A 15,028-nucleotide genomic window follows, 5' to 3' on the forward strand; every position below is an offset into this window, starting at 1 on the left:
CCAGTATTGTTGCTTTGCGAGTTGACTAAAAATTGCAAAATTCTGAGATGTACTGTTCAACCACCAGTTTGATTTCTCGCCTAAAACGCGGGTTGCAAAATTATTTGCTTACGCGGCTTTACATCTATCACCCACGTGTGGCCCTCGCGGTGTCTACTGGCGCACTCTAATGGGGTATCCAAGTTATTCAGGCAATGGCGACTGCGCATTATATTTTTCTTCGCTCTTCCATATCAAACTCATGGGGTACAAATAGTCTTAACATGAATGTAGTGACCACGCCCACTTCAACACCCCACTCAAATCGAGTGTAATTTTCGAATGTTTTACCATCGTGCGGATTCTCTACAGAAAAAGCACTCAATGTACCTCTGAAATATTAAACTATAATATTGTGGCTTTCTATTTCGCTAATTTTCTAACTTGAAGGTAAAGTTTTTCCCTCGTCATTTTTACCTTTTCTCCGAGCGGTTGCGTGAAATTAACAAGGCGTTTTTGATCAAAACACGACCGAGCGAAGGGTCTCGGGTGATATCTCTTTTACGCAGGCGCAAATTAAAAATGTACCGCCAGAATCAAAAAGAGGAACGAATTTCCTTTGTTTTGATATGTAAAGTGTCGAACAAAAAGCAGATTTACCCTCGTCAAATGGCGTTTCAAAACAGCTGTATCTTCCTCCTTTTGATCTTTTCCTGTTTTGTAAGCGTGAAAGCAGTAGGAGAGGGATCGGGAAACTCAGAAAGCGCTTCGGGAATTAATCTGCCATTGTTTGCTTACAAGATAAACAAGTAAGATTTGTGAAGTTCGTTGAAGTATGAGGTCTAAATAAATGCCTTTTTTTAAGCTTGTTTGCTGGATTTTTCGTAAACTTCCTTGATTTATTTTTCGTTTCAGCTTACTAATCTATACTATTTCAAAGCAATTTAAAGACGAAGACGGAGAACCAAAAGTCGGTCCTTTCAACAATCGTAAACAAAGTGTTTGAACAGTCAGGTATACGAGGTGTAATAATCAATAGCCGCATATCAGAAGTCTTCAGAAAGAAAGTATTCTGTCTTCAGAAAGCTGTCAAGAAAAGCTAGTGATCGTGGTGGAAGGCAATTAAATACACTTCTTAGCAAGTTGGAAACGGGCCCTCGGTATCGATTTAATTTCATATCGATCTCAATACTATACAGTTTTGTATCTTTTGTCCGTAGATTCGTCTTTCTAACGAGGGTGTATGTTGAGTGTTCATTGCAAAATCGCTTTTTTTTTTATTTCCCTCTTTAGCTTGTCCGCCATTTTGAAAATTTCGCAACGGACAGCATGCGCATTACATGGGTTAGTGGTTGTGTACACCTGGAACCGAGAAAAACAAATGTTCGTCGCACTGGGGAAAGAGTTTGATATGATTCCGTAATGACTGAGATAGTGCCCGCAATGTAGTGGGCAACGAATGAGGGTTTTAGCGGGCAGTGACTTTCTCAAACCTGTTTGACGGGTTTTCGAATGAAAATGTTGTTAAGATCAAATTACCGCTTCAAACTTACTGTTAACATGAATATCGCTTACTCAGTCTCATTTTACTTCAATTTTGGAAAAGGCTCCTACTTCGTGATTAGGGTAAAACAACACTTCTTCGACAAAGCGCGATTCTTTTAAATGGGCAAAGTAAACCCTGCGACAGTCAACGGAAGATAGAATGATAGAAACTTGCTCACGCCGTCAGCTTTCATTGGAAAACTTTCTAGGCAAAACATACTCCCTAGGATAATTTCTTTTCCTTTAACACCACGACTGTTAAACATTTCAAAGATAAGAAAAGAAACAATTTAAAGGATACGAACACTTTGAACTGTTATTCGAGCGATAAACTGGCGCGAAAGTTTTAAAGCGATGAATGCCAATGGGCATTGGCGTAAGAGAAAAACCAAGATAAAACACGACTTACCTCACCTCTTTTCTCAGATTCTTTGTAGTTAGCTTCTCTTTGTTGATGACCTCTTTTACGTCTGTTTTCTAGAGCCCTTCGCATTTCCTTCGCACGTTGCTCTTCACTAAATATTTGCCTTTTTACTTATGCCTTTCCTTCTTCTCTTTCGCGTTCTTCTCGCCGTATTCTGCCTATTTTAGCATCCTTTCTAACTTTCTTGCGCATTTTTCTTTCTTTGGTCGCTCTGTCTCCTTCTTTCCAGCCTATTTTTCCTCAAAACCCTTTCTCCACAAACTTGAATTATAACAATTTACTTCGGTTGACAAAGTTTTAGCTCTGTCGGTATTGTTGCTTTGCGAGGTGATTAGAAATTGCAAACTACTGAGAATTATTGTTCAACTACATCCTCATCAATTTCTTTTCCCACTCAAAACATGGGTTACATTTTATTTGCTTACGCGGCTCCACATCTACTGAAGCCCTCGTGTGATGCCTAACTGTGTGCCCGCGGTACGCTGCGCTTAAGCTCGGCACTCGGCAATGCGCACTTCATCGTCAACCGCCGGTGTCTACCGGCGCACACTAATGGGGTGCCCAAGTTACGCTGCGCATTATCTTCTCCTTCGCCCTTCCACTTCAAAATGGCTAAGATAGTGCCCCTATTGCAGTTAGCCGCGCATACTGAAAGTAGCACCTTGTACGGTCGGTAGAACGGTCGTAAGTCCAATTTTTTTCGGCTTCATGGGTTACTACTATTTCGTCTAATTTGTCTAATTTGTCTTTTAACTATTATATCGGAGCTGCGAGCTCCGATATAATAGCTAAAAGAGAAGATTCTCTGGGTTAGTCTCATTCGTAGGGAACGAATTGCTTACAGAAAACTGTATCGACTGAAAACTGTCTTAATGAACCCCCGCCTTTATCATCGTCAGAATATCTAAAACAACTGTGTCTAGGAAAGCCTATGTATTCATAATTTAATAACCTCTACAGTAACTATGTAATCATAGCCTAGGTAGTTCAGCAAAATAATATTACAGTTGGGGGTTCTCGCTCATATTCACAAAGGCGCAAAATGAGTACAATATTTATTCTGCGAGCAAAATCAGTAGTCAAGTAAACAGTTCCCCAAAAAGAAACCTATCGTACGAATAAATAACGAAAAGCTTCTGAAGTTCGGGATAGCTGTAGGATACCTAACCGCTCTAATATGTGTGATCGTATTCATAAGCATCCTGTAACAGGCTCTCAGTCAGCCAAGACAATCAAAAAGTGGGTAAACCAAGGTTAGCTTGGTTTGTCAAGGAAATCGCTAAGCGTCGCTCACCCGCTATTTCACTTTTTTTCCATAACCAATGGCCTGAAACAGGTTACTCTAACTAATTAAAAAAATTAAAAATACATGAGGAGATAATGAAAGAGATGTGTTAAGAAATCATTTTTTTTAATAACAATCCTGGGACAAAAGAAAAAATTACGTTTCTTGCTACCTTCAATCTAAAAAATTATTCGTATTTCTATTTGTCTATCTTACCATCATATAGATGATATTACTCTCATTCCGTCGAACGAATATTTAAGGCAAGAAACATGGCTGCAGCAAGGTAGGAAAATTACTCAATTTCCCTTCTTCAATAACTTGATTGATATTTCTCGAATATGAACTTCCATGGCTAGAGCGAAACCTGAGTAAAAATTAATGTGTATTTTTCACTGAAATCTCAGCGGGGAATTTTTCCTGTCCGTAAACAATTATAATGAAGAGGATTGTGCATCGAAACATTGATCACGTAACACGCTTTTGCTCAGTTTGAGATAAAGAGGAGACAAAATGAATGCTCAAAGGCCTTTACTTTTATTAAAAAAAACCCCGCTTTGTAAAGGTTTAAATCTTGATCGGGGTAACTAGCTGATATTTAGAGAGTAAAGGTATGTTTTCCACGTCTGATTTTGTACCAAAGGACACTCTAATATGAGAGTCAATTATATTGATTAAAATTTATCAAGTATGCGCTTCCATGGCCATCGCGCAAATCTGATTAAAAACTGATGTATAATTGTTCCTTCATTGAAATCTCAGCGGGGAAAGTTTTCCTGTCAGAAACACTGATGACTAGGAAGATTATGTATTGCAACAATGATTGCGTAACATACCTTTGCTCGGTTTGGGATGAAGAAGACGCAAGATGAGTGTTCAAAGGCCCTAACTTTTACTAAAGGTGAGAAGGCTGACTTCTTTGATGTTTCCTTTTTTTAAAATTGTACTCTGAGAGATAAACGTATTATTTAACCTACAGAAAAAAAGAAAAAAAAAAACCGCTCTCTGTTGGTTTAAATTTTGATCGGGGTAACTAGCAAAGGTTTAGGGACTGAAGGTATATTTTTTTGTGTGATTTTGTACTGAAGGACTCTCTAAATATTAGAATCAATTACTTGGTTCAAATTTATCGAATATGCGCTTCCACGGCCATTGCGCAGATCTGATAAAAAATTAATGTGTAATTTTTTCCTTCACTGAAATCTCAGCGGGGAAGTTTTCCTATCGGCAAAAAACTACAATTAGGAGGATTAGGTACTTGGGATAAAGAAGAGGCAAGATGAATGCTCAAAGGCTCTTACTTTTATTAAAGGTAAACAGCCTGACTTTTGAATATTTTCCTGTTTTAGACTGGTACACTGAGAAATAATCCTACTTTTTAACCTACAGAGCAAAAAATCCCTCTCTCTATAGGTTCAAATCTTGTCCGTGGTAACTAGTAGAGGTTTACGGAGTGGAGGTATGTTTTTCTTGTGTAATTTTGTAATAAAGGACACTCTCATATTAGAAAGAGGGTTTTCTTTTTCGATATTAGGATAGTTAATGAACGTTGTGCGAAATGGGTTACTTATGCTCCTAAAGCCTTTGGAAAATGTATTTTTCTTGTTTGGTTGCTATCGCCTTTATTCAGGGGATGTTTTGTGTTACAACGAAATTATATCATAAGCATTTGCAGTTACAATTGTGTTTTACTGGAACAATCGTCGAAGAATTGCCTACAGGGCTTCCACGCTTTACAAAGCATTGCAAAGACGCTGCTAACAAAAATTTACGATTATTGTTATTCCAGTAACATGTTTTTCGTTTCCATGCGGAATAATTCTAATTAATTCAAAGTGAGGTCCACTGAAAGCGACAACTCCGCAAAAATAGAACGTTGGACTGTGAAACAGATGGCTTCGGGAACGAAGGTCGAGATTTAAATACACGAAACAGGAGCAAACAATCATCTAACCCCGATCATAATTAAATGTATCATGATTAAATGAATCATGGTATTTTTTAAATTTTTATACATGTCTCCTGAGAGTTAATTGTGCTGATAATGTATATTTTAAACAGTGGCTTTGAAAGAAAGAACCTTGCTAGTTAGATATTTAGCGCTCTCTGCAGTGATCCATGTTGGGCTCATCTCCTTAATCTTTCCTTCCAAGGCCAGAAATTTAAGAAGTAAATGACTACCTCTTATAGACGGCTTAAAAATTAAGAAACACCTCCTTGTTCAGCTATAGCGGATCACCAAAGTACGTTAGTAATCTGTAAGGTTTGCCGACAGGGAGCGGATCTTTGACAGGCAAGAAATTCAAGGTTTGCATAGGGAAACCTTTTCCATGCTTTTTCAACCACACTTGTCAACTAATTCTTACATATATCTATAGGGTTGCTTGCGCTTACTTGTTATGGAAGATACGTCCAGCTCAAGCGCGGTACAAATCTTCCGGGGCATCCCTATATGGGAAACTTCGACGGCTAAGCGTGGCACTTAGTTTCACAGATGTTGTATTTGTCAAACATGATTGGATGCTGAAGAGCAAAAGTTTTAATTAGTTCCTCGATCAGTAAGCTCTTTGATGTCTCTCTCTCCGTTTGCCTCATGTTCTTCAAATTCTTCACCGCGAGTGCTGAAAGTTAAATTTTTCGCTGTTGAGCAAAAAAAATAATCCTACTATCTGCTGTGAAGAAGTCGTCCTTTTGAAAGATATTGGAGCCATTGCTGAGCTTAGCTCTTCGCATTGCCTTTGAAATAATAGAAGGAGCAGCCTTTTTGCTGGTGTGTTCTCTCTCTTGAAATACTTCAGTAAGATAGTTTTTCTGAGCATCGGTGAGGTTCTCTCTGTTACTATCGCTGACTTCAGAGCCCATCACATCAGTTGCGCTGGACTTTCATTCCCTAACGATACATCTACGTCTTCATTTACAGAACGGCATCACCGCTATGCTCCAGTTTAGCTGCGTCTTTGCCTTGTTGTACAGCGTTTCTTGTTCCAGGGCATACAGTCACAGGTGTTTTCCTAAGGACGAGAAATGCTGGATGGACTTGATACACCCCACCTCTGGACAATATAATAGCCCACTTTCTTTTTCACAGGTTTCGTCCTCACTGTCATTCTCTCCTGCTGAGGCCTTTGCTAATTCTGTTGTCTTTTTATTTTTCATTTTTTATTATTTTTCTTTTCGCGCTTCGTCTAGCTTTGACGGTTTGAAAAGAAACGTTGGAAATGGCATTACTTGTATTCTTGATTAGCTGACAAAGAGAGCTTCTGCTTAGTTAACAGAAAGTACTCCAGGGTAAAAGTTTACCGGAACCAACTCCATACGCTCTCCACGTCAGCACTCCTTCGTTGGTGTATGTAGTGTTATTTATAAAACTAATACTTTTTCCCACTTTACTGGCGTTGACTTTTCACTAGGTACGTTGCGAACCGCTCACTGTAACGATGACTCCAGTCATTCCGCTAGAAACAAGGGAGATCACTAATAAACAACCTCAAGGCATTCGTGGAGATTTATCCTCATCGACAGGTCCGAGTGATTCCACCGTGGCAAACTAAGTAAATGAAAAAAAAAAAAAAAAAAAAGGAAAAAAGTCAAATTACCGCAAGTGAGCATCTCCTTTCGCAGCGTTTTAACTCAAGAACAAATACCGTTATGTTAATATGAACTACAGCAAACAACGGTTCGACCACAAGGAAAAAATTCAAAGGAAAGTGGGCAAAACTTGGCATTTGTGATTCCATAATCTAGAAAGACGGGTACATTTCTTTAAATGGAAGGTAAACTTGTAAAATTCTGCTTCTCATCCTACTTTGTTTTATTTATTAATCTACCTTCTCCTTCTAACCAAACCACTCGCGCAATTCATGATAAAGACAAGTCACCTTTTGCAATGTTATTTTTTTAGATGCATCCTTATCAACCTATTTTTGATAACGCCAAATAAAATTTATTTCATTATAGGTTCTATCCCGTGCATAAAAGAAGTAGATTATAAGAAAACGGTGCAGAAACAAAACAAAACGAAACAAACGAAAAGTATATGGATTATTCCGTCAATTAAATTGGAACACCTTCGATTTTAGCGTATTCTTGTCATGAGCTAGTCTGATGAGTAGGAATTTACGATTATTGTAGATGTTTGACTATTTCATCCAGGCAAACAATAATGAGAATCCATGACTAGAAATCAAAAGTTACAGAACATTTTCACGGAGCTCAAGCACTCGGCAGTCGACTGTTTTTCATTGCAGTAAGTCTTAGGCGGAAGTTAAATGTCAGGCCAAAAGGGGGAAAATAAGACTCGTGTATTTCTAATTTTAAAGGAAAATTATTAGCATGATGTTTTTCCCATTTGCTCGCCTGGTTAATCTAGAAAAATCGATTTCAAACTATTACTTCTGTCTGCTGAAGAAATCAATCATCAATCAACTTGTGAGGACGTCATGTCAAGTCATTTCAATGGTTTCGTTATGTGGACTCAATGCATTAATTACGGACTGGCACATAGACAAAATATATTATATTGGGAAGAAAACAGGAAGGTAACTTTCAAGTTTCCTTTGTTGAAAGGGAGTCAGGAAGATGGAATCACAAACTAAATTTTGATGAGGACTTTTCACAACAGCTTACATGTCTTTTAAGAATCAAGCCTCAGAGTGCGATCTGAAATATGAAGAATTCGATTTTTTCCTGTCATCTGTTACCCCTATGCTTTCCGTTTTCGGCTTCTATCAAGTCGCAAGGTCAGTTTTTAAACCGTGGCTACCAAGAGAAAATTAGATGGCGTTTAACGCCTGTTGTTTGTTTAAAGAGCTGTTTTAGCTCTTCGCCTTTATCGTTGAAACTCTAAGCACAATAAAACCGCACTTTTTAGATGCCACTTCTTTCAAGTACTCAAACAGGGGAAATTAGAGTTGGATCGATGAATGGATAGATGAAAGATGTGCGTGATAAAATTGATTATAAACAACAGTTTATGCTGCTAAACTGCTGGTAATATACGTGTTTCCTCGGACTGTTTTGCTCTAGACTTATATTACTCGCCATTTTAGCCCATTTTTAGCGAGTTTATTGTTTGAGTTTATGTTCTTAAGAATACAATGGATATTTTATACTTTAGACTAGTTCATCCTTATTCGTCCAGCTCATCTTTGCTCGCACCGGTATTTCAAGCTGGATTTAGTCAACTTTTCTTCAGATGAATACTCGATTGCTTTCATGCTCAAGGAATATAAACATATTTCTGACTTTTAGTCGATATGTAGCCTTAGTGATGGTAATCTAATCGTAGAACGAGAAGTCTTTAAATAACGCTGTACTGCAATAAAGGCTGCAAACGTTCTCTGTTAGTGTGGGCAGCTCAATCCAACCCTAAGGCACGTTTCGTCGACGTATAAATAATAGGTGTTCTGCGGGTGGTAGGACAGATCCATGTGACCGAGAAATAAAACAAAAAACACCTTGGGGCCAAAATAAACCGAAGAGGAAGGAAAACGAGTTAAATGAGGAATGTGAAACATCAAGACGGATGATACACAGGGAGCTTATAAACATTCGTTATAATAATTTTATTATCATTGTATTTTATCATCAAAATCCAAACTGACAGTATTTAAATTATCAATATCATCACCTTTTTTATATCTACCAATCTTTTTGTTTATTTATGAATTTTTTAAAATTCCCAAGACTTCTCTGACACAGACCAATGCCGCAGTTTGGAGTTTACGCCTGAAAAAGCATTTAACGGCAAACGTCTGATAAACCACGTGATTCGGATCGTTGAAGTTATGAAAAAGGAGTTTTGTGAAAACGTGTGTTTTTTGGAACCCAACTGTGTCAGCATTAATCTTAATAAACGAGTGGATGGAAATGGAAACTACGAATGTGAACTGAATAACGCTACTCACGAAGGACATGAAGACGAGTTGAAGAAGGAAGAGAATTATTTTTACCATGCAGCTGAGGTAGTTGCCACTTCATTTAAAAATTTACCATTTCATAAGAGCAACTGCTTTACGGCAAAATTTTCAATTATTGCACTTTTGTATTGATATCATTTTGTCATCCTCAAGATTATCATCATCGTTATCATTATAATTATCACTATCATTCTCATTATTATTATCATTATCATTACCATTTTCGTTACCTTATAATTTCATCATTATTACCGCACAACAAACTAAGCACTCCTTTGTTTCTAGTTTAGTTTTATCCGTTAGCCCTATAAATTAAATGAGAGAGGTAAATTTGAAAATAGTCAATTGCCAACCGATTTATTTTCATCATGGTGATACATGTTTCTTCTTTTTGGCTTCAGAGCGCATGCGTTAAAAACCATTGCAAGAACAACGCCACTTGTCAAAGCGGTTTTACCGAAAAGGGATTTCGCTGTTTGTGTACTGCTGGATTCAAAGGTCAAAACTGCGACCAAGGTAAACCCATATATCATTTGGTTGATCAAAACTAACAGAAAGATCCAGAGTCGTGTAAAAAAAAAAAAAAAGATCGTCTTTCAGCAGACGCAGACTAAACATGTGGAGTCTACCCATTAAGTGGATCTCATCCGGAAACATTGCATGAAAAAGCTAATTCTAGGCCGTGTTTATTGTTTCCTGAAATTAAGAGCGTATTCGTTAAGCAGACAAAGGCAATGTTAGATGATTATCTTTTCGATCGAATGATGAAAAATATTGAATATGTTATTGACAATTAAGATAAAGAAACATTTTCAGATGTCAATGAGTGTACTGAGGGATCACATGGCTGCAGTGCTAATGCTGTGTGCGTCAATACCGAGGGATCCTATACCTGTTCGTGTAAACCTGGATACTCTGGAGATGGACGAACTTGCAAAGGTAAACTTGACTCAAGTCTTGCATTTCTTTGTAAAACGAAAGAAAAGAAAATATTTCTAATAACGTTTGAAATTTTTGCCTGATCGAAATAATCATGTGTTTTCCCACTTTTCAGCTTGCAAATACACGACAATCTAATTTGCTCACTGCACACGATAAAGTTATCACTTTTCACCACCTTAATCCTCCCCTCGCTCTTCCTAGATTAAGAGCGTATTCGTTAAGCAGACAAAGGCAATGTTAGATGATTATCTTTTCGATCGAATGATGAAAAATATTGAATATGTTATTGACAATTAAGATAAAGAAACATTTTCAGATGTCAATGAGTGTACTGAGGGATCACATGGCTGCAGTGCTAATGCTGTGTGCATCAATACCGAGGGATCCTATACCTGTTCGTGTAAACCTGGATACTCTGGAGATGGACGAACTTGCAAAGGTAAACTTGACTCAAGTCTTGCATTTCTTTGTAAAACGAAAGAAAAGAAAATATTTCTAATAACGTTTGAAATTTTTGCCTGATCGAAATAATCATGTGTTTTTCCACTTTTCAGCTTGCAAATACACGACGATCTATTTTTTTCACTGCACACGATAAAGTTATCACTTTTCACCACCTTAATCCTCCCCTCGCTCTTCCTAACTTCGATTTAAGTAATTGGTTACAGACTGAAAAAAAAAAAATAATGAAAAATACTAAGAGATCTTCTTAAGCAACCAGCATTATTCAAAAAATGTCTCTCACATCGATTGACATTTACTGAGTTAGAATTGATCAGTTTTGAACTAATCTTAAACATCCAGAGCAGTACGCGTATCAGGATAGGTACATCATCAGATTGGGCTGTGCATTCATAAAATCTGCAATATGCGCATAACCTTTGATATTCTGTTCTTCATCTGATTATAGGGCTGGTTTTTCATTCTTGTAAAGAGATTTTAGAAAATCAAGGGTAAGTCATTATTGATAATTCTTATCGATAGCTTGGTTGGAGTTGAGGTGTAAGAACAAAAGTAATATACTACGGTAAAAACTCACCATCTCTGCCACCTAAGAGATAGAGGAAAAAGATTGCGATGAAGAAAGGTTGCTTTTCTACAGAGGTTGTGGTGTGTGATAACACCTCATATCGTATCTCCCAGTTAATACGTTCGCTATGATTGGCCAGTTTAACGGGCTGTATTTGACTGTACGGCCTACTAAATTCAAAAGTTTGTTTGAATTGAAATCTTCGCCCTCTATTAGCACTCAGAGGTATCTTAATTACCTTCCTAATCTCTTTTTCTTTGTCGTTGCTATAAGCTACGGAATCTCGTTTTTCCCACTCGGATTTAAGGGCCCACGCTTGATAAATACTGGGTCCATAACCTACAGTACAGACCTCGCACTCAGGTCACTCGCACTTTAACTTCAGTTAGCAAGAGGTGTTTAACTATGAAGCATAGATAATTTTCTCATGGAAAAGCGCTGGTGGTAGCCATTGAGAAATCCGTTGCAACATCTAACGTATTTACAAGAATAGAAATCAAACAGTAAAAAAATGCTAACACTACACATTGAGTAATAATATCGACGACTGACTAAAGATAAGTATTTTCTCTTGTGTAAATGAGTCTATCAAAGGTTCGCTGGAGGAGCGCGCTGTCGATTATTTGGTTTATATTTTAATCAGTCCTCTGCTATTAGGTCTATCTAGGAGACCTGAAAAAAAATGTTTTATTATGTAATAATGTAATAATGACAAAAATTCCTCGGATGAAGGCGGTGCGCATTAGCGTGAGTTGGGCCGCAAAACGCCGTACTGCCCTGCGCTGTTAGCTCATGCAAGAAAGGGGATAAAAGGAAGAGATGCATGGATATGCTTAAGTTTCATGAAATTCTCGGTCCGTACGCCAAATACCTTCTATCCGGCCTTCTTACTCAATTACAAAAAAAAAAAAGCTATTCTTTCACCTAGAAAAAAATTAACAGTTACGCGGAGTAACACGTAACACTAAGAAAAAACGGCTTTACCACAGGTCACAAGAAAATAAAGCTTACTCAATTCTAGTGAATAATAAGAAGATCTATGTTTACTGTCACATGACTGATGACCTTGAGGGTTGCAGAGGCGGAGGATGGACGCTGGTCATGAAAATCGACGGCACAAAGGTATCTCGTCTCTCGTCATTCTTACTTGTAAGCCAGATGTTCGTTTTAGAGAAAACATTTGGCACGTGACTTGTCCATGAAAAAAGTTATCAAACGTTTTTGCAACAAAAGGTTAAACCATTTCTTGATCTAATTATCATGCACACCACGCGTTCGAATCGATATTTACAATACAATTGCCGTAGCTATCTGCCATTTGTACCCCCTTAACATGAACTGCCTTGAAGAGATCGTCATTACTTTTCAGGCTAGATATCTTGAACCTCGAGTGAAATAGATAAATTACGTTCCCCACTCCTACCGTGAAACGTTTTGATCGATTCCACTCGTTTTAGTTCTTATTTGCCTCTGGATTCTACCATCAATCAATTTTATTTCAAATTTTCCATCTTTTAGCCAACCTTCCATTATGATTCCCAACGTTGGAGTAACATGGATGACTTTAATCCTCAAGGAGGGGAGAATGGGTTTGATTCACAAGAGACCAAGCTACCGACCTACTGGAACACGTCCTTCTCCAAGATCTGCCTAGGAATGAAGCTCGGTAATCTGCTCAGTTTCATTACCATCCGGAAGCAAGCCAGCTCTTTGTACTCTGTGATTGCGGACGGGCAATATCGTGACACGTCACTGGGTCGTAACACGTGGAAGTCGCTGATTGGCTCTGAGGCCTCCCTACAAAAAAACTGTTACAAGGAGGGGTTCAATGCTTTGGCTATAAATAAAAAGTTTTCCAAAGCAAGAATTGGTATCATTGCAAACGATAGATATGATTGCAACACCTGTGATTCCAGAATTGGCTTTGGCACAGGTGGGATTGGTGACGACTCAAACGCTTGTGGGAACGAGGCGAAGCACGGAGGAGATAATGGAGACAAACACATCAAAACCATTGGGTACATCTTGGTTCAGTGACAAGGAAATCAATCTAATCTCCAATAAATGGACAGAAAAAATACTAGTAAACAGCACCAAAGGATTTGCAGATATGTATATATAGCATAAAGAGCACAAAGAAATTCGACGCCGAGTCTGAATTGATTTAGTTTAAGGGCGGAGCTAACTATAGCTAACTATAGTCTATAAACTCTATTCCCATGGCTGCAGCTGAACACCTTTTTGATTTTACCTATTTTTGACTACTGTGATGTTGCTTGTTGGTTCAGTACCACCTTATCTAACTAATTATGCTTATTTTAATGCCTCTGTACACACAGTTTCGACTACGTGCTGTAATGACATTCGTATTCCGAAAGTCAACCTCGAAGTTGCTAATGAATTTCTACAAAGTACTGGTGCGATTGAATTTAACGGTCTTCCTTGTTTTATTAAATCAAAGAAATCCCTCACTAAATTCTCAAAGGAAACTAAAGACTTTTTCCCTAATTAGGTGATGAGTTTTATATGCAGATGTGTGCTTCTTTTTATATATTTCCGGCCATGTGACAGTCCCTAATGAATTTTTACCTTTTAGACCTTTTTTAGTTTTACTCAGGTACTCTAAGAACAGGACCTCCTTTGATACCAGTGCTTATTACAGTAATGGGGTTATCCTGTATAAATATGATGATGATGTTGATAATGATGATGCTGATTATGATGATGATGATGACCATGATGATGATGATGATGGTGATGACTATTATATTATTACCAAAACATTTGATGTTCAAGTAATTTACAGTAATCAATGATACAACTACATTAATATTTCACAAGACATTGTCCATAAATACAAGAATACTTTTCACAACACTATTAAAATGACTCCAAGTGAGACACAAAAGAAAGAGAAAGTTAAACATAGCATATCTTAATTCTCATTTTTCAAAAAAACCTGATAAAATACAAAAACCTAAATCTAAAATTGGTGATAATAAACGTCTAAGTAAATTTAACAAAAATGTATTTCATAAAGGTTACACTACTAACTGGACCGTAGAAATATTTGTTTTAAATTCAGTAGAGCCAACAACGCCAGTGACCTAAAAAGATCCGTAGTTAAAAGGGTGAAACTGTGACAGGTGGCTTTTATGAAAAAGAATTGCAAAAATCACATGATCAAGAACTTTTTAGAATAGAAAGTCGCCCCATGTAAGGTAATCCGGAATCCAGGAAAGTTTTGCTTGTGGAATCCAGAATACTGGGCTCTGGAATCCAGAATCCAGCTTTTGGAATCCAGGATCCCACTGAAAAGGGAATCCAGAATCTACTTGCTGAAAATCCATTTCAAATCGTATTAACGGTTTCACCCGCATCCATGCAGCCACTGTAGAGTGCAGTTCACTCAGGTGGTCAATCGGTGCTCAAAGTGAGCTTTCAAATCCCACAGGATTTACTTGGAACATCAATACAGTCGCTATTTGATTGTTTTGGAACACCTCTAAATAATGATATGGCCACTAGGACGTCCTGTGAGATTAACTTCCTGGTTTTCATGACAACAGTTGGAAGGTGACCTTGTAAAAGATACGCTTAATTTTTTTTTAATCGAGGAATTTTGTTAATTTCTGTGAAAAAAAAATTTAACTGTTGACAACTTGGATACTTTGCTTTTGCCTGCTTTCCCCGCCGGTTTTTTAAGCAAATTGGGCGCACGGCAAGCTTTGGCACCGGAAACTGCGCCACTTTTATCTGGCACCTAGAGTCGAGGTATCGACCTTAACACTTACTACTTGATACTCTTTTCCTTTTCGACTCTTTCGAACTTTCTGGCACTTCTGACTCGCGACTGACCAAAATAAAAAATAAAAAAAAAATATTCATTCAAAAAGTAATATTCT

At 37.7% G+C, this 15,028-nt stretch overlaps 2 protein-coding genes across 3 annotated transcripts in view; one reads left to right on the forward strand and one right to left on the reverse strand.

Annotated features, from left to right (window-relative positions):
• LOC131787205 (matrilin-4-like) overlaps window positions 1–15,028 on the reverse strand; it is a 402,738-nt gene that overhangs the window by 98,127 nt on the left and 289,583 nt on the right. The gene's annotated exons all lie outside the window — the stretch shown is intronic.
• Window positions 4,070–14,017, forward strand: LOC131787198 (uncharacterized). 2 transcript variants are annotated; one of them, XM_059104283.2, is made up of 10 exons: window positions 4,070–4,134; window positions 4,442–4,545; window positions 4,647–4,692; window positions 8,919–9,196; window positions 9,553–9,667; window positions 9,968–10,090; window positions 10,410–10,532; window positions 11,004–11,046; window positions 12,113–12,245; window positions 12,642–14,017. In XM_059104283.2, the coding sequence occupies exons 2-10, from the start codon at window positions 4,513–4,515 to the stop codon at window positions 13,158–13,160; spliced, it is 1,413 nt and encodes a 470-aa protein (XP_058960266.2). In that variant the 5' UTR covers window positions 4,070–4,134; window positions 4,442–4,512; the 3' UTR covers window positions 13,161–14,017. The 2 variants fall into 2 exon arrangements, with proteins under 2 accessions (XP_058960266.2, XP_066025903.1); XM_066169806.1 differs by having other exon boundaries at window positions 12,203–12,245.

Source organism: Pocillopora verrucosa, chromosome 7 (assembly GCF_036669915.1).
Source record: "Pocillopora verrucosa isolate sample1 chromosome 7, ASM3666991v2, whole genome shotgun sequence".
Taxonomy (NCBI): domain Eukaryota; kingdom Metazoa; phylum Cnidaria; class Anthozoa; order Scleractinia; family Pocilloporidae; genus Pocillopora; species Pocillopora verrucosa.